General features: G+C 35.2%; 1 protein-coding gene across 1 annotated transcript in view; it reads left to right on the top strand.

Moving 5' to 3' along the window:
• The window catches only part of COL11A1 (collagen type XI alpha 1 chain), a 223,414-nt gene that overhangs the window by 150,212 nt on the left and 46,908 nt on the right, over nt 1–26,294 (top strand). Inside the window, exons 42-46 of the mRNA XM_055403175.2 lie at nt 12,048–12,155; nt 19,500–19,607; nt 20,510–20,563; nt 21,795–21,848; nt 22,363–22,470. Coding sequence (XP_055259150.1) covers nt 12,048–12,155; nt 19,500–19,607; nt 20,510–20,563; nt 21,795–21,848; nt 22,363–22,470 — 432 coding nt within the window. The remainder of the gene's footprint in view (nt 1–12,047; nt 12,156–19,499; nt 19,608–20,509; nt 20,564–21,794; nt 21,849–22,362; nt 22,471–26,294) is intronic.

Below are 26,294 nucleotides of genomic sequence, written 5' to 3'. Positions count from 1 at the left end.
GCTTCTTGACCTGCACACAGATTTCTCAGGAGGCAGGTCAGGTGGTCTGGTATTCCCACCTCTTTAAGAATTTTCCATAGTTTGTTGTGATCCACACAATTAAAGGCTTTGGCATAGTCAATAAAGCAGAAGTAAATGTTTTACTGGAACTCTCTTGCTTTTCGGATGATCCAATGGATGTTGCAATTGATAGTAAAATCAAAGAGTAAGGAGTGCTGACTTCTTTGTCAAAAAAGATAGTACACTCTATTTTGCAGTGTTGATAAAAAATGTGACATTGAAATATCAGAGCTTTTCAATATATTCTAACCCACACAAAGCAAAATATATTTAATAGTCATCTATCTATATTTGTATCTATTCATTCATAAATATATTTAAATCTATTCTTTTATTCACAATCTATTCATTTGGAAACATAGGCCATACTACTTGTATCACACTGTTATGATAGTCTATAGAAGTGGATTCACTGAACTCATAGGTCTAGCTATGATGCCATTGTCTTGTATTTAGAGAAACTATAATGTGTAGAGTTGTATCATCCAAAAGCATCTATTCAAGGATATAGGACACTTTTATGCAAGGCTCTTATTATGAGTATCCTCTGAAGAAATCTTTTTTCTTTTAATTGTTACAAAAATTAAATTTCTTTTTTTTTTTTGCTATGGCTTACAGAAATAATAGATTCAAATTTGAAACACAGTAGAGGAGATAACTTCTTGCTTTATGACTATTTTGTAACTTTTTGCATTCAATTCTATGCAAGAAGTACCTATAAGTCCATTCTAGAGGAGATCAATCCTGGATGTTCATTGGAGGGACTGATGCTAAAGCTGAAACTGCAATACTTTGGCCACCTCATGCGACGAGTTGACTCACTGGAAAAGACTCTGATGCTGGGAAAGGTTGGGGGCGGGAGGAGAAGGGGACGACGGAGAATGAGATGGCTGGATGGCATCACCGACTCTGTGGACATGAGTTTGAGTGAACTCCGGGAGTTGGTGATGGACAGGGAGGCCTGGCGTGCTGTGATTCATGGGGTCGCGGAGAGTCGGACACGACTGAGCGACTGAACTGAACTGAACTGAAGATTATATATTGTATCTTATTATAATTACTTTTTCAAAATGCTAGACAAGACTTATTACATTGACTTCATAAACCATCCATGGATCATAACCTATATTTAGGAAAAGCATAGTCTCTAAACTAGGTCTCTAGTATGAATTTTAGATTACTAATATTGATAGTCCTACTTTTGCCAATAAAAAGTTACTTGCTTATATATTTTTCTTATCTACATTTCTTTTTTTAACATTTCTTATTTATATTATCTTTTAGTTATGTCTTCCTTGTAAACTGCTGTAAGTCTTTTCCTATGAAAACCTCTGATTAAATAATGAATATGCCATTCAATCTATTAAGCTGAAGTTTTATAGATTCATTAAATGGACATTTCCTGTTTAGAGCTTATGGTTTACTGAAGAAGATGGATGTGAAATAGATAAAACAGCATAGTAAAGAATGAGTAATCTGTTAAAAGAACAAAGAAAGGAAGGTAAAAACATGATTTTTCCCTAAAGATATTATGTTAGAGTTCAAAATACAAATAAAAATCAGTTTTATCTAAGAAAAGCAAGTTTTTTATGGGTTTGACTTAGTCTTGAAGTGTTCAGTACTGTTTTAGTCCTCTTAGCAAAGAATTGGTATTTCATCATCAAAGTTCTCTGAAGTTCTAGCTACTAGGAGTGTATGCATATTGAGAAGCAGTTTTTAGTGCTCCCGCTCAAGCTGAACAAAATTATGCCAATGGAATACTGTTCCTTTGGGCTTCTAAAGTCTGTCCTAAACCAAATGCTCTCTGTATGCATGATGATATACACAAAAGCTGGTAATAGGTGCTCATCAAAGGAGGGCATGTTTTTTCCTCTCAGGGGGTTTACTGACTAAGTGGATGTCTTGATGCACACACAGGAAGAAGCAAGAGGCTGAACAGCAAGAGAGGAAGGCAGCACAGCATTTTTCTCATATGTTGAACACAGACTGAGTAAACATTTTATATTTATGTTAACATATAGTATATACAAATAGATTATGCAAACAAACTCTCAGATTGCATTTACCACTGGTATATTTCATAAAACAAATCAAGGAAAATGTATTCCCTAAATAATCTCTCTCTCGTATTTTTCTTTTTCTGATAAGAAAAACCCCCTCAAGGACTTTCCAGGCGGTCCAGTGGATATGATTCTGATCTGCCAATGCTGGGAGCACAAGTCTGATCCCTGGTCAGGGAACTAGGATCCTATATACCACGTGGCATGGACAGAAGATGAAAATAATAATAATTAAAAAAAAATCCCCTCATTGCAAACATTTATTTCTCTAAAAATGAGGAGAATTTTAAAAATATAATAATGTGCTATTAAAAGCCCTTTATCCTTACAGCCACATTTCTCACTCTCACCCCTACCCCTTAGAAAAGGGGGAATTAATATGGAGAATGTAAATGAGAGGGGCCAGATACATAGCTGCTAGAATGTAAATATCCAAGATTTCACAACTGTGCAGTGTATCAGTCTTTATCTCTTTTCTGTGACTTCCATTTCATAACTGTCCTCTGACGATTCTCTTTTTTTCTATGTGCTGTCATTTCTTCCTGTTATTGTCTCTTTAGAATTGTATATGCCCTTCTTATCATAATTCCTATTCTACTTTTTCCCTACCTCCTATTCCAGAGAAACTTCTTTACTGGCATTATACTTGTTCCTCAGACAAGGAGTTAGAGAAGTTTTTAGAAGGATTTCACTTACTAACTGGCTCACATGTTTTTCTTTTGAAAGATAAAGCACACTTTTTGGGGATCCACTTAGACCTTAGGGGACATGCAATCAGGATTAATCAAGTAGAGAGGTGGAGTGGGATCAGTGACTGAAGACTGAGGCATTGTAAGACTTTCACTTAGTCTTACAATTCAGTACTTATGTTTTAAATTCTAGTAATGCTTGATATTTTATCTGAATTTTCAGCTTCAGTCAGTTCAGTTTAGCCTCTCAGTCATGTCTGACCCTTTGTGACCCCATGGATTGCAGCACACCAGGTTTCCCTGTCCATCGCCAGCTCCCGGAGTTAACTCAAACTCATGTCCACTGAGTCGGTGATGCCCTCCAACCATCTCATCCTCTGTCCTCCCCTTTTCCTGCCTTCAGTCTTTCCCAGCATCAGGGTCTTATACAACGAGTCAGCTCTTCGCATCAGGTGGTCAAAGTATTGGAGTTTCAACTTCAGCATCAGTCATTCCAATGAATATTCAGGACTGGTTTTTTTAGGATAGACTGGTTGGATCTTCTTGCAGTCCAAGGGACTCTCAAGAGTCTTCTCCAATACCACAGTTCAAAAGCATAAATTTTCAGTTTGCTGCTGCTAAGTCACTTCAGTCGTGTCCAACTCTGTGTGACCCCCATAGATGGCAGCCCACCAGGCTCCCCCATCCCTGGGATTCTCCAGGCAAGAACACTAAAGTGGGTTGCCATTTTAGTTTATCTGATCTCAAATACATGTAATCTGGAGAGTGAGAATTACCTCAAACTAGTTTTGTCATGAAGATTAACTTGGCTTTAAAAAGAGAGCGCTAGACTTTTTTTCTTTTTTTGCTTTGTACTTGTGTAGCTTGCTCTGTTCCTAAGAACTTGTATTTATGTTTTTTTTTTTTTCTTCTTTCTAGTGGGCTGCCTTTTAACTGAATGCAGATGAGATGATTTCTCTGATTACCTTTTTTCCTTTACAAATGCTCCTCAGAATATGAAATACCTAGTGAACATAACAGAAAATACTTATCTGGTGTTCCCCTGTGTGTGAAGAATTAGAAAAATAATCGCTATTCTCACAGCTCCAAGGAAATAAGCTGATGCTGTTGACTTTTGTTTTATTACCATTGCAAAGTTTAGGGAAAAGGACTTCAGAAGACGATAAAGCTAACACAAACTTAAAGGTCACTGATTAGAAAAATGTAAATTCCTCCGTCGTTAAAAAATAGGCAAATGTCCAATCTTCAGTTAGTGCTTAGCTATTTAGTATTAAAATAACAGAGTACTTAATGATATTATGGCCATCATAATTTTTGTAATTCCTTACACACTTTTGCTGTGCTAAGTCGCTTCAGTTGTGTCTGGCTCTGTGGCCCTATGGAGCCTACCAGCTCCTCTGTCCATTGGATTTTCCAGGCAGAAATAGTGAAGTGGGTTGTCATTTCCTTCTCCAGGGGATCTTCCCCACAGAGATGGAACCCGTGTCTCTTGTGTCCTGCATTGGCCCGGGGGTTGGTTGCCACTAGTGCCACCTGGGAAGCTTTTAATTTATCTGGTGTCCATTGCAATTTAAATTTAAATAGCTTGTAGCCTCTTTTTCTCTCCAGTTTAGCAGTTTTGATGGGACAGTATCACTGTTATATAGTTGAGTACATAAACAAAAAGTTAAATTAGGGTTAAAAATACGATTTTGTGGGAAAAGTTCTGCTCTTAATGGTGTGGTCTTAGATATACTGCATATCAAATTTTATCTTAATTTTCTCTTTTATAAAGTTTCACTTCTACAATCATTTGAGATTGTATATCTACTTTTGAAATAAAGCTGTTCATGTACAGTGCTCCAACATCTGTTGCATTCAAAGTTTAAGACAGACTTTAGACGTATCAATACATTAATACCAGAAAAAACAGAGGGTAAATTATTGTTGTTTCCATTTTATTGGGAGAAAATTGAGCCAAATAGAAGTTAATCAGTTTGTTCAAGGTGGGAGAACTAGTGGTTTCAGTGCTGAAAAGGAAAAGATCACATATACAGTTGACACCTTTACTTAGGGCTTGCTATGTGCCAGTCAGAACTTGAAGGACTGTAGATAAATATAAAAAACAAGCAAAAATGTTACCTTTGTGAGACTATCATTGTCCATTTAAACTATGTTTAAGCTCAAACTATTCCTCTCAGATGTAATTGTTCATTTATCTAATAAATATAAAGCCCTCTGTTCTTCACTATAGCAAGTTATAGAGCAATGCAATAAATTCCGTAACTGTAAATGTCTACACTTTATGAAAAAATTGAATTTACAGTGTGAGTTTCTTAAGGGCTGATACCTGCCATAATACATTTTGTAGTCCATCTAAGTCACAAGGGAGTAGAGTCTCTCTAGTTTTGTTAAATGTGTAAATGGTTGTCTTATTGATAGTGGGTCTAAATATTCATTTTTAATGAACTTTCTTAAGTGACTCAACTGTCACTTAAAGGATTCATAAGACTTATTCTTTAAAAAGTTGACCTGGGAATATTTAAATAAGATTAGTAAGTTTGTAATAGCATGTGTTTAATCAGTAGGTAACATCAGAGATTTTCACTTTTCCATTTATAGATATGTAAAGTAAAATCATTGCAGAAAAATGTTATCAAAAATATCTAGACATAGTATGTTTGAAATAATTAATGGGAAAGGAAATGGCAGTTGTACTTTAGGGCACAAATATTCACTGGAAATGTCTCTTGTTTTTATCTACTGTTTCATAGTTAATGAGCTTTGACAAGATTATAAGCAATTTTTTTTAACTTCAAGGAAGCAAAATGTTTTTTTGTTAATCTTAATGCAGGTTTCATTAAGCAAGATGGCAATCTGAAATTTAATATTAGGAATGCTTCAGGGAGTAATTAAAATAGTTAAGTTTGTAATAAAGATAGTATATCATATCTACCAACTATACATATTATCAGTGATTCAAATTAGCATTATTTCTCTGGTTGATATATGTGAACATATTTATTTGATTATTTTTGGATACTAAATATACTTCACTATAAAATTAACAAGCATTCTTTTCTGAAATAAAAGCCATGAGTTATTTCCATGTGTCAGTTATAATGTGTCCTGTTAAGATAATACATATTTCTCAATTATATACCACATCCTCTGTGAAAAGTATGTATTCAATTGATATTCATCTGCAAATTTGGTAAATTTTTACTGACTACACATGAGTTTATTTAGGAATTAAATTTTTTAACATATCCATAATTTATAAAAGACCAGTGCATATATCTAATTTTATCATTATGTTCTTAAATATATTATTATTTATAGTTATGCAATACATACAGTTAATATTTTAAGCTTTGGAAATATTCATGATGAAATCAAATCATGAGCATTTACAGGACAAAATTCAGTTACAAATGCTATATTAATGCCTTCAGAAAATAATAGTAGAAAACCTAGGGTACAATGGTAACTGTGTAAGGAATATTTAGAATGATGTCTTATGATTTAAATTCTCAGAATAATACAACTTTGGGGAGAGGAGGTTGTCATCCTGAGCATAGAGAGTGGTTGGAATTTTAACAGTATGGGAAAAGACCAAGGACTGTCCAAGATAGAAGATAAATCAATAGATGTAAAACAATTGTAAAACCAAATCTGATTGTAAAACCAAACAATCAGATGTAAAAATGGGCCCATTGTCTTAGGGGGATAATGAGAGATTTAGTATTTTAAGAAACAATTTTCACATAACAGTCTAAAGAATAAAGTAAAACAAAATTTTTTGAGTGTGATTATATTAATATTTTTCTGAGATGATAAAGGATAAATAAGTTCTCAAAAAATGCATGAACTCAAACTGTTTAGACTTCTGTATATTTGTTGTTGTTCAGTTGCTAAGTCTTGTCTCTTTTTGACCCCAAGGATTGCAGCATGCCAGGCTTCCCTGTACCTCAGTCTCTTGTGGAGTTTGCTCAGATTCATGTCCATTGTGTCAGTGATACTATCTAACCATCTCATCCTCTACCACCCTCTTCTCATTTTGCCTTCAATTTTTCTCAGTATGAGGGTCTTTTCCAGTGAGTCAGCTCTTCTCATCAGGTGACCAGAGTATTGGAGCTTCAGCTTCAGCATCAGTCCTTCCAGTGAATATTCAGGGCCGATTTCCTTTCGGATTATTTGGTTTGATCTCCTTGCAGTCAAAGGGACTCTCAAGAATCTCCCCCAGCACCACAGTTTGAAACCATCAGTTCTTCAGCACTCAGCCTTCTTTATGGTCCAACTCTCACATTCGTTCTTGACTACTGGAAAAACCAAAGCTTTGGCTATGGACTTTTTTCATTGAAGTGATGTCTTTGCTTTTTAATATGCTGTCTAGGTTTGTCATAGCTTTCCTTCCAAGCAGCCAGCATCTTTTAATTTCATGATTGCAGTCATTGCCCATAGTTACTTTGGAGCCCATCAAAATAAAATCTGTCACTGCTTTCACTTTTTCCCCTTCTATTTGCCATGAAGTGATGGAACCAAATGCCATGATCTTAATTTTTTGAATGTTGACTTTTAAGCCAGATTTTTCACTCTCCTCTTTCACTGATTTCACATATTTCTACATATAAGAAAGGGGAACTCAGAGTTGGAAGGTAATGAAAAAGTCCTATTTTGTCACATTTGTTAAGTAGTTCTCAAAACTAAAAATAATTCTTCATTGTAAAAATTAAAATAAAATAATAAACAATAGTGACAAAGGGCAAAACTTCCATTGAATTTTATATAGCACAGTTCAAATGAACTGTGTGACTATTTGGACAAAGGCAATAAGCATTCCCGTTAATTCTTTCTCATTTTAGAAAGTATTCAACCGACATGAGCTTGTTCTGGTACAAGTGTCTTTAATTACCTCTATTTCTTATACTTATTAAAGTTAAGCATAATATGTGTGAATTATAGTGGTACAAACAATGAGGAATTTTTTCTTCATCATTATGAAGTACTCTGTATTGCAGGAAGAAACTGAAACAGGGCACATGAGTGAGACCCTGAGGCTTATAGCCTTCACCTGAGAAATAAACAAGTTGCACAGGAGTTAAATTATATTGCACATGTAAAGTACTTAATACAATAAGTGTTTGGTAGGATCATTAGTTGGAAAATAATAAATTATCTTAAAATAGACTTCTGCTTTCTAGTGAATCTCTTATCATTTTGGTCTCATAGCTGTCAATCTCAACACAATTTAAAGTGATGTCTTCCTCAGGTAGTCTTTGAAAAGCTGGGATTTAAATTTAAAACAGGACCAAGAGAAAGATTTCATGGCCTGAGAAGTTAAAATGTATCTCTTTACAACTTGTATCATTGCAAATGAAATATCCCAGCACTTAAATTGGATACTTAGTTTAGATTGATAACTCTAATGGGTAGTAATGCTTGTGTGAGATTTTATAGGTAAAATGTTAAAAATGCAATATAGCCACCTTATAGGCACATTGATCCTCAAGAAATTAGATTTTCAGATAAGTAAAGACTAATCTTTAGGGATGATAGTGTTTTCTTGGAATGAAAAAGAATCACTCTAGTCACACTGTATATTGTCTTCTGTTTATGTGTGTGTGTGTGTGTGTGTGTGCTCAGTTGCATTTGACTCTGTGACCACATAGACTGTAGCCCGCCAGTCTCCTCTGTCCATGGGATTCTCCAGGCAAGAATTCTGGAATGAGGGTTGCCATTTCCTCCTCCAGGGGATCTTCACAACCCAAGGATCAAACCCGCCTCTCTTGCATCTCCTGCATTGGCAGGCAGATTATTTACCACTTTGCCACTTGTGACCCTTCTTTTTATACTTGTACCAAAAAAGACTACTTTCATCACTGAACTTTTTCTTCCTCTCTTTTCTGTAATTCAGGGCACACCTTTGTGTTTCTGTCCATTTCAGTGTCCTTGCTCTTCTTTTTCTCCTTGTCTTCCTCCTTTCCCTCTCACACATTGTCCATCTTACAATCTCCCCTGTCCTTCTCCTCTTCCTCCAGTTTTTCTCTTTGACTTCTCTGTCACTGATAAGACTGATCTTTTTAGTACCTGTTAAATTCACTCAGAGGATTCTCCTTTTTATTTTCTGCACTGGTCTCTGGTATCATTGCCACACCGCTTGTGGTTGACTCTTTTAAATAAAATATTTTAATATTATTTGATTAAAAATAACATTTTGACAGAGGGCAGATGCTTGTTATCTAAAAAACTACTAAATGAAATTTTCCTTTGCAATTGTTTTTCTTTCATATTTGAGTAATGTGATTGATAAAAATAAAATTTTCACATAATGATTAATTACTATCCTTCTACACAACAGTTCCTGAGTTTGTTTTTTAAATGTATACTTATTTTAGCTCAAAAATGTCACTTGTTTATATCAAGTTCAAATTCCATGATTTTTTAACCATACTTTTAGTAAAGTTTCTCAAATGATTTCTATCGCCTAAGTTTAAAATATCCTATAATAAAACATCCATAACAGTGGTCCAGTTAGTCTTAAATAAAATGAGAGACAACATTAGTTTTCTAGTGTTACTCTTAAGTTTTTCCCAATAATTTAAAATTTGTATCATCTCTATTCATTTTAATTGCTTTAATTTTCAGATACCTCACAAATAAAAAAAAGTACTCTATGTAGCTTGTGTATTTAGCCAGAAAACTGTTAAGAAATTACATAGTAAATAGTCTTGTCAGTTCAGTTCTCTTCAGTTCAATCTCTCGGTAGTGTCCAACTCTTTGCCACGCCATGGATTGCAACACACCAGGCTTCCCTGTGTTTCCAACTCCAGAAGCTTACTCAAACTCATGTCCGTTGAATTGGTGATGCCATCCAACCATCTCATCCTCTCCCATCTCCTTCTCCTCCTGCCTTCAATCTTTCCCAGCATCAGAGTCTTTTCCAATGGGTCAGTTCTTCGCACCAGGTGGCCAAAGTATTGGAGTTTCAGTTTCAGCATCAGTCCTTCCAATGAATATTCAGGACTGATTTCCTTTAGGATGGACTGGTTGGATCTCTTTGCAGGGACTCTCAAGAGTCTTCTCCAACACTATAGTTCCAAGCATCAATTCTTCGGTGCTCAGCTTTCTTCATAGTCCAAGTCTCACATCCATACATGACTACTGGAAAAACCAGAGCTTGACTAGACAGACCTTTGCTGGCAAAGTAATATCTCTGCCTTTTAATACGCTGTCTAGGTTGCTCATAGCTTTTCTTCCAAAGAGCAAGTGTCTTTTAATTTCATGGCTGCAGTCGCCATATGCGGTGATTTTGGAGCCCCTCCCCCCATTGTTTCCCCATCCATTTGACGTGAAGTGATGGGACCAGCTGCCATGGTCTTAGTTTTATGAATGTTGAATTTTAAGCCAACTTTTTCACTCTCCTCTTTCACTTTCATCAAGAGGCTCTTTAGTTCTTCTTCAATTTCTGCCATAAGAGTAGTGTCATCTGCATATCTGAGGTTATTGATATTTCTCCCAGCAATCTTGATTCCAGCTTGTGCTTCATCCAGCCTCACATTTCGCATGATGTACTCTGCATATAAGTTAAATAAGCAGGGTGACAAAATACAGCCTTAATGTATAAGACAGAAATAGGCTTGTAATCCTCTGCAATCAAGGAATAGTTCAATAAAATTGAATAGGTGCTACATTTAGAGAAATTCCAATTCGATAGCCTCTGAGAACTGTTAATGTCTTCATTTCCAAGAAGCAATGGGTGGCTTTGTGGAGAAAGCCCAGGGAAGAATCCTTGGTCAGGGTTGCTCTTGACTAGTTTACTGATTATGGGAAGGACACTTAACTTCTTATGTTCTTCATCTTTTAAGACTGCTATTCTATTCCTGGGCTTCCCTGATAGTTCAGTTGGTAAAGAATTTGCCTGCAGTGCAAGTAGACCCCGGTTTGATTCCTGGGTTGGGAAGATTCTACAGCTGCACCAAAAGCTCCACAGACTCTTTCTGGGAGTTAAGTGACAAATAAATGTGAAACTGACTTTTAAATTGTAAAGCATTACGTTAACACAAGTTGTTGTCATTATCATTGTTTTTATGTACGTATGTAATTAGTGTCCTAGCTAATAAAAATAGTAGAACAAAGTCAGTAATTCATATTTGTAAAATAAAATTATTTCTAATTACATAGGCAGAATAATATTAGTTAAAAATATGAAAGTACTGCATTTTCCAGCTTTTTAAATCATTTGAGTTTTAAAATGATATTATCTAGAGTTAATTATTAAGGGAAACTGCTAAAAATAATATTTTCTAATATTTCACATTTAGTTCAATCCTGAATTAAAAGATAAATTATAACTTAGCCACACATCTAGGAATTTAATCCAAAGACATTATTCTTGTTATCTTTTATTAAATAAAATTGAAGATGGTAAAAGGCTAACTTTGAGTTTTGTATGACTTAGTAGATTTATGTTTGCATTTCTTTTATTTTTGCTTTAAATAATACTTTAAAAAATTTTGATAAGATAATTCACATGAAGGCAGTGTCCACACTTTCTAAAATTTTGCATATTAGGTATTTTTAAAGCAAAATAACTTAAAACATATGACATCTATTTTGAAATTCAAATGGACATATCTACCCAAATGTGAATTATCTGTCTAGTGTTCATAATAAAACCAAATGATCCCTATAGGACTCTAAGATAAATTTAAGGACTTATTTTCTAAGAAAAAGTCCAAGCTCTGGGATAGTGATTATTAAACTGTATTATGTAAAAAATTATATTTGTACATCAATGCAATGACAATTTCGGATCTTATTTTTAGGACTTAGAAATTGTGATTGAGCAAGTTTAAGCTGCAGTACAGAAATCATTTTCAAAATGTTAGACAGTGTTAACCTGCCAATCCATGATAATACAGGGAGAAAATTGTATAGTAAGGTACTGTTGCATTTATGTCTTATAAAGCATTGTGAACAATTATGAACACTTAAATGAAAAAGAAAATGTATATAAAATGTTAAAGATATATTATTTTGAAACACTTTTCTTATCAGTATTTCTTAAGTTCAGTATCTGTGTTTAATATTGGGGCTAGAATTTAATCTTTTAAACTGTATTATTCTGAGATTTTAAAAGTATCTGAAAGGTACTTTTATGTTATACAAACTATAAGATGTCAGTACTGAATAAGTGATTCCTAAGTATCATTTTTTTCCATCTTTAATAACAAAATACCTTTTCCCCCTCTATTAGGGCTCACCAGGAGAACGTGGATCAGCAGGAACAGCTGGCCCAATTGGTTTGCCAGGGCGGCCAGGACCCCAGGGTCCCCCTGGTCCAGCTGGAGAGAAAGGTGCTCCAGTAAGTAATTTCAAGGAGGAAATATATTATACTGCCACCCTGCACAAGTTATTACTTTTTATTCAAGGATATTAGCTCTTCATACTCCACTGCATTCTTTCTGCGTATGTGCCTGCCATGTAAACACACTTCTTTTTGTATTTATAATTCAGAAAACTTCAAATTCAATTAAGTAAGATGACATTTTCCACACTTTATGAAACCCTAATACCTGTGAGGGAATTGGATATTATTAATGTAAAAGCTTCTGATTTTGCTCCTTTTAAAAGATAAAATTGGACTTTTGATTAAAACTTTACAGCATAGAGTTAGAAAAATGTGCACTTTTCACTCCTATACAAAACTATACTTCATTTCCAATATACAACTTCATTTCCAATCACTTTCATAGTCTGTAAGTGAAACACATAGAAAGTGGCTGCCCTTTTTTATGTAATTTACGTTTAGATCTACAGTGAAAGAGGTGGAAAATATTCGGTCAATTATTTTATCTTATATTTACTATTTAAAAATTTTATATTTAAATAATCAATGTATTCTATTCATTAGATTTATGTTTCTTTTTTTTTTAATTTTAACTTTTTATTTTATATTGAAATATAGCTGATTTACAGTGTTGTGATAGTTTCAGGTATACAGCAAAGTGATTCAGTTATACATGTATCTATTCTTCAATGGCAAGCCACTCCAGTACTCTTGCCTAGAAAATCCCACGGATGGAGGAGCCTGGTGGGCTGCAGTCTGTGGGGTCGCTAAGGGTCGGACATGACTGAGCGACTTCACTTTCACTTTTCACTTTCACACATTGGAGAAGGAAATGGCAACCCACTCCAGTGTTCTTGCCTGGAGAATCCCAGGGAAGGGGGAGCCTGGTAGGCTTCCGTCTATGGGGTCACACAGAGTCGGACACGACTGAAGTGACTTAGCAGCAGCAGCAGCAGCATTCTTTTTCAAATTCTGTTCCTATTTAGGTTGTTACATAATATTGAACAGCATTCCTTGTGCTCTACAGTAGATCCTGTTGGTTATCCATTTTGTTTATTTTTGAAATAATTTTATTTGTTTATTTAATTTTTACTATGCTGGGTCTTTTGCTCCTTGGGCTTTTCTCTAGTTGCAGGCAGCGGGGGCTACTCTCTAGCTGTGGTGCACGGACTTCTCATTGCGATGGCTTTTCTTGTGGAGAATGGGCTCTAGAGCACAGGCTCAATAGTTGAGGCACACAGGTTTAGTTGCTCCATCGCGCATGGGACTTTTCCAGACCAGGGATCAAACCCATGTCTACTGCATTTGCAAGCAGGTTCTTTACCACTGAGCCACCAGGGAAGCCCTATGCATTTTTTTTTTAATTTATTTTTTTTTTTTTAGAGTTTTTTTTTAAATTTTTTTTTTATTTTACAATATTATATTGGTTGGTTTTGCCATACATTGACATGAATTTGCCCCAGGTGTACATGAGTTCCCCCTCCTGAACCCCCCTCTCGCCTCCCTCCTCCCTTTATCCTCCCTCTGGGTCATCCCCGCACACCAGCCCCGAGTATCCTGTAACATGCATTGACCCTGAACTGCTGATTCATTTCACATATGACAACATACATGTTTCAATGTCATTCTCTCAAATCATCCCACCCTCACCCTCTCCCACAAAGTCCCAAAGACTCTTCGATACAACTGTGTCTCTTTTGCTGTCTCGTATACAGGGTTATATTTCCATCTTTCTTAATTCCATATATATGTGTTAGTATACTGTATTGGTGCGTTTCTTTCTGTCTTACTTCACTCTGTATAATAGGCTCCAGTTTCATCCACCTCATTAGAACTGATTCAAATGCATTCTTTTTAATGGCTGAGTAATACTCCATTGTGTATATGTACCAAAGCTTTCTTATCCATTCGTCTGCAGATGGACATCTAGGTTGCTTCCATGTCCTGGCTATTATAAACATCATCAAGCTTTCTTTCCTAATTTTGTACTGGTTTTGATTTAATCATATTAAATGTCCAAAAAGAAAGTTAAAGCATTCTCTCATCCTCCATGGTTAAAGTAAAAACCCAGTAAATATATATAAAAGTTGCTGACCATCATAAGCAAAAATATGAGTTCAATACTTTTGTGTATATGTAAGTCTTGACATATATAATTTAGTTTAAGCCTATAATCTTCAAAATATGTTTATATCACTAAGGCCTTAGTTTTAGCAAGTTGAGTCTGATGTAGCATGTTGCTTTCATTGTCCATTGACATTAATGTTTGTGATTTTTTTAGCATTTTCAAATTACAATGACTGTTTTTCTGTAATCTACTACCTTTTAGAAACATTAAGAATATTAGCATAGGATGATATCACCTGTGGATGGAATTTTTGTGTGACAGAAAAAGCATCTTTAATTGCTAGAATTTTTTTAAAGCAATACATTTCCAGCTTAAAATACATTTGAAGAAAATTTAGGCATTATTTTCTGAGATGTTAATGGAAAAGCATAAAAAATTGTTCTTTCTCTCCCTCTTAGCATTTCTATAATTTCCAGCCAATCTTAGAAACTAAAGATTTGTCTATAAAACCTTTACAGTATACTGGAAGTGCACTGGAAGGGGATATAAAACACATAGATTCAGGACATTTCATTCATATAGGACATTTTTTATTTTCATTCAAAAATCCAGGGGACTCATATTTTGGCACAGCACAATGAAGAATGTATACAGAGAAAAAGAATATGCATTGCTTTAAGTGCAAATTGAGACTATATAATACTTATTAGAGAAGTCCAGAATTCCCTGAATATAATTTAATTCTGGGTTTTAGCTTTGTTAAATACCTAGAATTTATGAAGAAAAAGTAAAATATTGAAATGAACATGAGAATATGGAAAAGTATTGAAAGTTATAATAAACTACTTTGGTGATGTAGAGGAGAAATTATTGATCAAAAGCCTTTCTAAGAGCTAAGATTTGGCCTGGGTTTTGGTATTAGTTGATAGTATGAGTTGGAAGGGAAAGGAGAACGCTCTGCCCATCCATTCTATCTCAATTATTCCCACCATGAAAAAAAGTCCAAGATGTTCATTCTATTGTTCTTTTATTAAACAGGATTGAAGATAGCAGCATAAAATTCTTATAGAAGTGTGGGGTGAAAGTATTAATAAACCTCCATGCAGAAGTTTAGTAAAAACTGATGGAGACATTGGCTTAGATGTTACATGAAGCCTTTTACCTCTTTCTAAACCTAATATAAATTTTGATTCTTAACTCCTCTGAACAAACTGTATTATAATTTGTCATATAACTATCAGTAAGTTAAGGCTTGCATAAACAAAGAAAGACAAGATAGTGATTTGTGAAAGGCAAGTCCTTGATCTGTCTACCTACCAAACAACCACCTTGGAAGGGAGAAAATGGAAAACGAGAGCCATGAATATCCATATGACCTCTGGCAATAACTGGCCTAATCTGTATCCCCAAATTAATCATCCAGATAAGAAACTTGGAGGAATAGGGGGTGCTGGAAAGCAGGTAAAGAAAAGAAAGCTATAACTTTTTCTACCTAAGTGCATTGATAGAAATATTTTGATGGAAAGAATGATTATTGAAGAAACCTACTAATTGTATTAGCGAGGTACTGGATTGAAGGAATACAGATAGGAAGCTATGTGGATAACACATCTATCCAAGACTGCTATAGAAATGGGGGGACGCCAGATCCAAAACACAGAGAAGGCAATATATTGACCACAAATTGATTAGGCAATAGTAGGTGTAGATACAAGGAAACATTGTTCTCAGTTTTAAGAACATGTAAATATAATTGAAGAGAGAATGATCCATGTCCGGATTGCAAATCTAGGAGTTATTTAGAATAAATTTGATGTAGGAACTGTATCATTGAGTCTCTATTTGATGCAGTATTGAGGGAAGAGAATAAAGATCTAGACTCTTTAGGGAAAATTGTAATGGTGAAAGTTCTGAAAGGATCCACTAAGAGGGAGAGCAAGGGAGACTGTCTGTGAGTGATATGGAACATATCCAGTGGCACACTATCATGAAGGCCAAGAGAGAAAAGAGTTTTCTTTGTTGAATGTTGTAAGTGATCAAGAATACTCAAAGTTGAGAACAAAAGATAAGACAGACCAGAATTTGGCCATTGGGCATTCAAAAATAAATAAATAAGAAATTAAAAAAATAATAATCAGAAAAAAAAGACTTCAAGGTAATTGCAGTGGGGTTCAAAAAGAAGGTGGATGATAAAGGGGTGGAATAAGTGCATACAGAACACTTCAGTTAAACCTGAGCCTAGAAGAATAGGGAGTCAGGAGGTGGGAGTACTAGCAAAATTGAATGCATTGCTTCTGGTTATTATTATTATTGTGATGCAGTTATATTTATCTCCCTGGAGAAGGAAATGGCAACCCACTCCAGTATTCTTTCCTGGAAAATCCCATGGATGGCGGAGCCTGGTAGGCTATAGTCCATGGGGTCACAAAGAGTCACACACGACCTCACTTTCACTTTCACTTTATATTTATCTACTTAGCAAATAATAAGAAATAATCAATGAAAAGTGAGGAAGTTAAGGATGTCAGAGTAAACTAACGTTGCTGACTTTGAGCCAATAATTGAGCTGGGAGCTCAGTTCTGTTATTTATTTTGTTCATTATTTGGGATAAGTTAACATCTCTAAACCTTTGTTTCCTTATCTCTGAAAAAAAAAACCTTGATATTTTGTGATAAGTAGATGAAATTGTAATTCTTTCACTTTGTAGGATCATCATCATCGTTTAGTGTAAACCAGAGTTTTCATCACAAGATTAATTAATAACTAGAAAATAAATGCATAAATTAGCTTTGAATCAGAAGGGATGGATTTGGTGAATTATAATAAAAGTTGAGGGTGTGGATAAGGCTAAGTATAAGTTCACTCAGAGTCAAACAAAGGACATGGGGATGATTAACTAATTTTATCAGTATTAATGTAATATTCAACTATTAATATTGATGAAGAAGTAGAAGTAATGAAATAAACATTGCTTAAGGAGAGATCCAGAAAAGGCAATGGCAACCCACTCCAGTACTCTTGCCTGGAGAATCCCAGGGATGGGGGAGCCTGGTGGGCTGCTGTCTATGGGGTCGCAGAGTCAGACACGACTGAAGCGACTTAGCAGCAGCAGCAGCAGCAAGGAGAGATCAGCGATGTTTCTGGGAGTCCTGTAGGTTAAGGACCAAGATATCCATAATAGAGGAGGCATTTACCATCTTGCAGTGTTGTAAAATGAAGAATCTAAATTTAGATTGTTATAGATCTGTTGAAAGGTTATTCCTGATTCTACTCATACCAGGATCAAAAGAAATAAACAGCAGGTGATTCCTGGCAAGCGATTATGTGTACTGTAATAAAGGCAGATAAAAATTAATCTATTTAATTTATAGATACTCTCATAAAAGATCCAATTTTTGGAGTTCAGACTCTGAAGAAAATTCAAATTAGGGAGAAATATCTGAATCAGTTGATGTGTTCAAAGTAGTGACATTCACTGTGAATAGCATAACACATTTAATGAGTGGAGATAGGTTTGTGACATTGTAATATTTAATTTGAACAAAATAAAAGGTGTGACAATGGAGATATTATTAAATGATGATTATGACATAGTTTTGAAAAATTAGGTCATATGGAACCCAATAAAGTAATAAACTTGTAGACTTTGTTCATAGATATTTATTTTTGTCATTAAGCAATAGATTAATTCAACTGCTGCTGCTGCTGCTGCTAAGTCACTTCAGTCGTGTCCGACTTTATGTGACCCCCTAGACGGAAGCCCACCAGGCTCCCCCGTCCCTGGGATTCTCCAGGCAAGAACACTGGAGTGGGTTGCCATTTCCTATGGTTACTGTGGTCCACAGGCCAGGAAGATACAGTGGAATACAAAAACAGTTTCTTCTCTCACTGTTTATTGTCTGATGGAGCATAGGAAAATAATCAAAGAATCACTAAGTACATGTATAATTACAAACTCTGGTTAATGACATAAAGAAATGTACCGATGTATATCAGATTATGACAGAAAGACCTCAGCTGGAGTCAGAGCCTTTCCTTGGACTGGGCACTGATGATGGAATGTAAAAGATGAGGAGAAATTAACTAAGTGGAGGGTCCTCCTAGGGGCATTCCAGGCAAATGAACAACACATGCTCAGGCCAAGTAACAGGAAGGGTATGTCATCAAGTTTAAAAAAAGATCTAGAGGAATTGAAATACAGAGTAATGGCAAAGGGAGTAGAAACCAGGTAATGGAGAGACTGCACTAGCAGCTTGCTCTTTATCTTAAGAATGGTAAACAAGTAAATTGACTAAAGAATGTTGGTAAGATTATCTGTCTCTGGTTACAACTTAGGGAATAGTTTGGAAGTAAGAATAGACATGAGATAGGAAGGAGGTATTTCAACAGTCTAGAGGAAGGCTACTAGTATTTTGGGATAAGGTATTAATGGTGGAGATAAAGTGAAGTAAATATATTCAAGAGATAAAACTTGGAAAGGAGGTGGTAAGGGACAGGGAAGGGGGGGCCAGGATAATGTAAAGGCAGGAACTAATGACATGGATTCCCAGATTGTATAACAGGAGGAAAGATAGAATCACCAAGTACAATCAAAAAATGTCTATGCAGAACTGACAAGGTCTTCACTTTTAGGAAAGGAATTTTTGCCATCTTCATTGCCAAGGCTCTACTTTTTCAATTATACCATATACTTAAATTTTAAAAGAGGAAAATAATGCCACTGTCAAAAGATAAAGAAAAAAATTTAAGAAGCTAACAACCTTGTCATTCTGAATCAAAAGCAACGAAATCAAAATACCAAAATCTAGAAGAATTCATGAAACATTTGTTAAAAATGGAAAACATCTACACATAATGCATATTATAAAGTTGGGCATATGAGCAAATGCATTGTATGGTTTTTGAGGCCTACCAGCCACTGTCCAGCTATTTCAGTAGCAATACAGAACAACATAAAGGGTCAATAGCTTTTCAAAAACATTAAGCATCTGATTTTTAATATATAATGCTTGATTTGAAAACTTGTGGTTCAAAGGAAAATTCTATTGATTATTTTTTATGAGATTCATAAATGGTTAGCAATGGTAGTGTTCTTAGCTATAAAAGAATGCGGGATATTTCATGTTATCATTTGCTACTAAGAAAATGCATTTTGGGTGAAAATCAAAACAATTTCCTTGTTAAATATGAAAGCCAGGGTATGACTCTTGTAGCTTCACTTATAAACTATGAATGGCAAATTCATAGGTTTCTTACAGCCAAGTAATGACTTGCTGGATTTTCAATGCAGGGAGAAAAAGGTCCCCAAGGTCCAGCAGGGAGAGATGGAGTACAAGGCCCTGTGGGTCTCCCAGGGCCTGCGGGGCCTGCTGGCTCCCCTGGAGAAGATGGAGACAAGGTAAGTACTCTTTATTTATGTTAGTATGTACCGTGAAAAATATTTTTTTTCTCAAAAATCCTAGATATAATCTTTCTTAAGATTAGATATAAAATCTAAAGATATATTTTTCAAAGTTTCAATATAGCTTTCTTGTGCTCAAAAGTTTTAATTTAGGGGCTTAGAGTTAGTATTTTCCTGTGAAATAGTATATGGGATCTAAACAAGACAAGAACAATGGTAGTGAAAAAAATTAGCAGGTACGAAAAACTCTTATCTGTTTTTAATGTTTCTCAGATAAATGTGAAATTAAAGTAATTAGTTGTATACATTTAACCTTGGTGTCTTGGATATTGTAGAGTTAAAATTTAAGAATGAGCTGCATACATATTTGATAACCCTATACTTCTCTATTTCTTACTAATGTGTAAGTAGAGATTCTAAGCTCTTGATTTTAAATGTATAGCTGTGTTGTGTTTGAATTGAATATACTTTCTAGCATTGCTGTGAAATTATATAACAAAATTTGTTAACCAGTGTGCTGATAATGCATTATACTTTAGCAGTTGAAAAACTAAGAGAAACAATAGATTGATTTTTGATTAATGTGTAATCGTAGTTTTATATAAATCAGTGTATTTCCATTATCAGTTTATACTGGTGATATTTCAGACAAAATTGATTTTGTGAATTGAAAATCCCAGCGGTAATATTCCTCAGAGTTCAGTTGACTTTTGCTTTTCTGTATGCTAATCAGTTCTAGACAGCAATATTAGTCAATACAGGAGAGTGATCAGTAGGCTTTTCCAATTTAGTGAGATTAATGCTAGAACATAATTTAGTCATAAGATGATAGTGATCATAACACAATGGCAGGTATGGCATATTAGATATAAATTTTAACTCAAATATTTCAAATTCAGGGTGAAATTGGTGAACCAGGACAAAAAGGCAGCAAGGGTGACAAAGGAGAAAATGTGAGTTTCCTACTTCTTATTGAGGGGGCATTATTAATTTAATTTCTTTTTCTATTAACCATGGATATTTTTTCATATTACTATTCCTTATGTCTCCCTATAATATTACTACTATAGTACCTCTGTGGTAACTATTCAGTTTGAGATTCGGTCAGTTCTAATAAGGAGAAGGAAATGGCAACCCACTCCAGTGTTCTTGCCTGGAGAATCCCAGGGACGGGGGAGCCTGGTGGGCTTCCGTCTATGGGGTCACACAGAGTCGGACACGACTGAAGTGACTTAGCAGCAGCAGCAGCAGTTCTAATAAAACCTCTTTTCAAAACTTTGTGTTAAGAAATGAAATAATTCAAACCTTAAAACCTCAGAATGAGACTAAACTATCTGCAGTTTTTCCCTCCATTTCTTTTACATTGTTAGTTCAAATACCATATGGTTTAAAGACAGATAACATCTTTGTGTTGCTATGAAAAAGATATTGACCTAGTGGAAACCTGAAAGGTACCCTGGTAGTCCTTCAACCACATCTCCAGAGCCTATGCTTCAAACATTTTACCCAATGTGTGGCAGTTTCAAGAAAAAGAGCAGTACAATTCCATGACTCTAGTGTCTGGATATTTTATAGTGCCTGATTGTGTAAAAAAAAAAAAGGAAAGGACAGTTAAGAAAATATATTTATACTTGGGAGACTCATAAAGCTACTGAAATCTAGTGCTTAAAATAAGGAGTTCTGGTTTACTAAATACATAACATTGAATTTGCATGTGTTTACATACGAGAAAAATTCCAGAGTTTCATATATCATTACTTTCTGTCTATATAGAATTCCCCTCAACCTATTTTTCTTTTAGAAAATATTGTATATATGAACTTTTTCATGTCTCTTTTTGACACATAGATATCTCACTAAAGAAATCTGGTATTTTGGAAATTTTCAAGTGTGAAACTTTGACATGATTTATAAATATTAGCATAGAAATCCTTTTTTAAATATCAACAGTATTACAGATGAGAATGTTTTCAGTAACTGCCAATTTAAAAGTGATTGTAAGTCAGCAAGTCTGAGGCTCAAGAAGTAAAATAAATGATGGTTGACCACACTAAATGCAAAAACCTTTTTCCCCAAAAAATGTATAGATGCTTAATAGATTTTGATCAATCAAATGTTCCAAACTGTATAACTGAGGTTATTCTGGCTTCAGTTTCAAATTTACTGATTATTATCTCATTTCAGGGTCCTCCTGGTCCCCCAGGTCTTCAAGGTCCAGTTGGTGCCCCTGGAATTGCTGTAAGTGTTCCTCTTTGTTCGGCAAATCTTAAATCCTTGCTGTTTTCTGATTAGATAGATCCATGAACTGTCACATAACCAGTCGATTTCATGTGGTAATAGGTTTGTTTGTATGCTTAACATTGAATCAAGTTTAAATTACCTAATATAGGTAGCCAAATTGATCTTTATAAACAAAAAACACTGTGACTTCATTGGAAGATAGCTAATAACCAGTTGGGAAGTACTTAATTTGTAGGAAATTCTGAACATTATTTTTCCTTGTTATGCTGCTCTTAGTTCACTTGGTAAACATGAGAAAAATCAAAATCAGTCATATTTCATAATCAAATAATGAGAAGCAGAACAAACAATGGTATCTTTGCAGCAGATAATACGAATTTTACCTACTTATCACTTGGTTCCTTATAATAGACCAACTTTGATTAAATGAGAAATGATTATATTTTTATGATGTCTTATGGCAGAATCATGATTTTTCCAGTTTGTGATCATTTGTATTGGTCTTCTGTAGGGAGGTGATGGTGAACCCGGTCCCAGAGGTCAGCAGGGGATGTTTGGACAAAAAGGTGATGAGGGTGCCAGAGGTTTCCCAGGGCCTCCTGGTCCCATAGGTCTTCAGGTAAGATGTTTTGTGCATTGCACACCCAGTCATTCCCACTTATTTCTCACACCACGTTTTCTGGTGGATGTAAAACAAAGCAGAGGTCCTTTTTTCTATCTAGAAACTCGGTTTTTAAGTATAATGACCATTTTACTTAAACATATATCTGAACTTTAACTGCTTTTTACAGTTACTATTAATTTTTCTGAAATTGCATCAGCCTGGGTTTCTGTTTCTGGAGATTATTTAGCCTCCTTAGGTTTAATACCACTTTTCTTCGTTCTCATTGTATATGGAAAATGAATGACAAGCTTCTTTAAGTGTACATTGAAAAGCACAATGTTAGAAAGGTTCTTTCACATATCTCATAGCAGGAAAATTAGTATTCCAGATGGCTAGCAGAAACTAAGAGCCTTTTGAGAAATAGCAAACTGTCAATCACAACTGTGGCTTCTGAGGTGGTGCTAGTGGTAAAGGGTCTTCCCGCCAATGAAGTAGACACAAGAGACTCGTTCCATCTCTGGGTGGGGAAGATCCCCTGAAGTGGGAAATGGTAACTCCCTCCGGTATTCTTGCCTGGACAGTTCCAGGGACAGAGGAGCTGGTGGGCTACGGTCCATGAGGCCGCAGAGTCAGACATGACTAAGTGACTGAGCACGCACACCCACACACACACACACACAAAATTGTAACTATTAACAGAAATTGCCAATGCAAGTGTTAAACAATAAGAGTTAAAATGGGTTTCCCTTCCTTGGTGGCTCAGATCACAAAGAATCTACCTATCATGTAAGAGACTGGATTCTATCCCTGGGTCAGGAAGATTCCCCTGGAGAAGCGAATGTCTACCCACTCCAGTATTTTTGCCTGGAGAATTCTATAAACAGAGGGTGCTGGCACGCTACAGTCCATGGGGTCACAAAGAGTCAGGCAGGACCTAGTGACTAACACTTTCACAATAGGTAAAATAAACAAACTAACATTCAGTTCAGTTCAGCCGCTCAGTCATGTCCGATTCTGCAACCCCATGGACTGCAACACTCCAGGTTTCCCTGTCCATAACCAACTCCTGGAGCTTGCTCAAACTTACGTCCATGGAGTCAGTGATGCCATCCAACCATCTCATCCTCTGTTGTCCCCTTCTCCTCCTGCCTTCAGTGTTTCCCAGGGTCTTTTCCAATGAGTCAGTTCTTCACATTAGGTGGCCATTTAAATAACTTAAATGATTAAAATAATCTTTAAAATAGCTTTTTATATTTAGAATTATAATTTTTATTTTAGTAAACCCATTAGGAAGTATTACATTGTAAAACATTGTAGGCCAAGAAATTGTCTTTAAATATAGCTTATAACTGGGTTGTTAGACAAAACATTGCATAGTAGATATCTGTCTGAGTTATCTTCCTTCCATATGATGTTAACTACTTCCTACAAACTGTGGAAACACCTGACTTTCTTCTGCCACTTGTTTATTCGATAATTACCTAGTGATTCTCTAAGAGATCATAAAATTTTGTTTTAAATGATATTGGGTACATATGGATATTAGTTATGCCACATAAGCAATTTTAGAAATGATTAAATCATCTAGTTCTTAATAATTTTTAATATTAAGTACCTCATTAGTATATATGTTACATTATTAAATATAACAATTATTTTTATAGCCCTCAATGGATGTCTACCAGTGAACATAATATTGTAATTTTCTACATTTTTATTGCCAAAATAGTTTATTTTCAACTTGGGTAGTATAAATGTGTCATATCATATTTTCATTTAACCCTTTTATTCTTATTGCTGTTGTTTAGTTGCTAAGTTGTGTCCAGATCTTTGTGATCCCATAGACTGTAGCCCACCAGGTTCCTCTGTCCATGGGATTTTGCGGGCAAGAATACTGGAGAGGGTAGTCATTTCCTTCTCCAGGGGATCTTCCCAACCCAGGGATTGAACTTGGGTCTCCTGCATTGGCAGGGAGATTCTTTACCTCTGAGAAAGCAGGAAAGCCCCATTTATACTTATTAAATGATAATAAATAAGCAATCCTCAGCAATAGATATCAGTATGTATGCTGCTGCTGCTGCTGCGTCTCTTCACTCGTGTCCGACTCTGTGTGACCCCATAGATGGCAGCCCAGCAGGCTCCTCCATCCCTGGGATTCTCCAGGCAAGAATACTGCAGGGGTTGCCATTTCCTTCTCCAATGCATGCATGCATGCTAACATGATTCAGTTGTGTCCAGCTCTATGCAACCCTATGGACAGCAGCCAACCAGGCTCCTCTGTCCACAGGATTCTCCAGGCAAGAATACTGGAGTGAGTTGCCATTTCCTCCTCCACAGTATGTATGAGCGGCACATATATTTGAAAATAACAAGGCATTAGAAATTAGATTGCTGATGTATATATTACCATTCATTTTCTGCTTTTTCATTTAACTGATTATTCTGAATTCTATAAGGTTGTAATTTAGAAATTTAGTTCTCATGATTAAAAAGGTGCCTTGTAATTTATATTTACAAAATATTATATTTTAAAATGTCTTCCTTTTCACAGTAAGAAATATGATCTTTGATGAAGGTGACTCAAGAAATCAATTCCCAAAATAATTGATTATGTTTTCCCAGAGTATCTCTTTAAATCAGGAATCTGAAAAGATGCTAATGTAATTAACATGCTCACAATTGCGTCTTCATCCTTTAATTGAGTCTTTGTGGCAGAATAGATGTTAGCAATTATATTAGACATAAATAATAATAATGTAGTAGTCTAGTTGCTTACTATTTGTCTCCATATGAAGAGCACACATAGAATGAGAGTTCTTGGCCTGAATTCATTTTTTATTTCATCATTTAAGAGGTAAATGATTTTAAATTAACAGATCTTATAGCAGAATCTCTCTATGCATAAATTACCCCTTAGGAAAGTGCTGGGACATTTGAAAACTGATTAACACTGGAGTGCCATTTTGCACATTTGGTTGCCACAAAAAAAGGATTTGACTCATTGTGTTTCTACTGATTTGAATAATAAGAATATTCTGTCTAAACTTGGGGCTTCCCTGATAACTCAGTTGGTAAAGAATTACCCTGCAGTGTAGGAGACCCCGGTTCAATTACTGAGTTAGGAAGATCTGCTGGAGAAGGGATAGGCTACCCACTCCAGTATTCTCGGGCTTCCCTTGTTGCTCAGCTGGTAAAGAATCCACCTGCAATGGAGGAGAATTTGAACTATAATAAAACTTCATAAAAAGAGTCAAATATTTCAATATTTTTCTATTGGGTGGTTTCTACTGAACTAATATCAAGAATAACATATGCATAAATAAAAATGGCAATGCAGACTAGGCGTGATATAGAATTACAAGACAATTATGAACTAATATTTATATAACATTCAATTTGGAAATCACAAATCAGATGCACTGTACACTATAGTTGGTGAGAGATAAGGAATGTGATTGTTAATTTATGTGGTGTTTATAAGAGCTTAATTATGTTTATGTTGTAATGTTTAGTACTTAATTTAAGGAAATGGGCTTAAACTGAAACGTTTATTTCATCTGTGTTAAAAATCTACTTGTATTTTTAAGAATGTGAGTTCATGCTCTCCATCAATGAATTAGAATATCTTTGGTTGTGGATTTTGGAATCTAAAATTTTAGTGACCTCTTTCAGATTATTTTTAAGCAGGATAAAATTGGAAATGCTACCTGGCTATTTCCTCCCAGGAGCTTCTCTAGTAATTCTAGAAGCTAGCATAAGTTGATGATAGCCATTTGGGAAGTACATATAATAGGCTATTTTCCTAGACATCTAACTTACAAATGAGAAAAAATAAATGA

The sequence above is a fragment of the Moschus berezovskii genome, chromosome 4, assembly GCF_049115385.1.
Source record: "Moschus berezovskii isolate FMDL1 chromosome 4, NW_MosBer_1.0, whole genome shotgun sequence".
Classification (NCBI taxonomy): Eukaryota; Metazoa; Chordata; class Mammalia; order Artiodactyla; family Moschidae; genus Moschus; species Moschus berezovskii.
The sequence above is the reverse complement of the archived record's forward strand: the minus strand, read 5'-3'. Positions and strand labels throughout refer to the sequence as shown.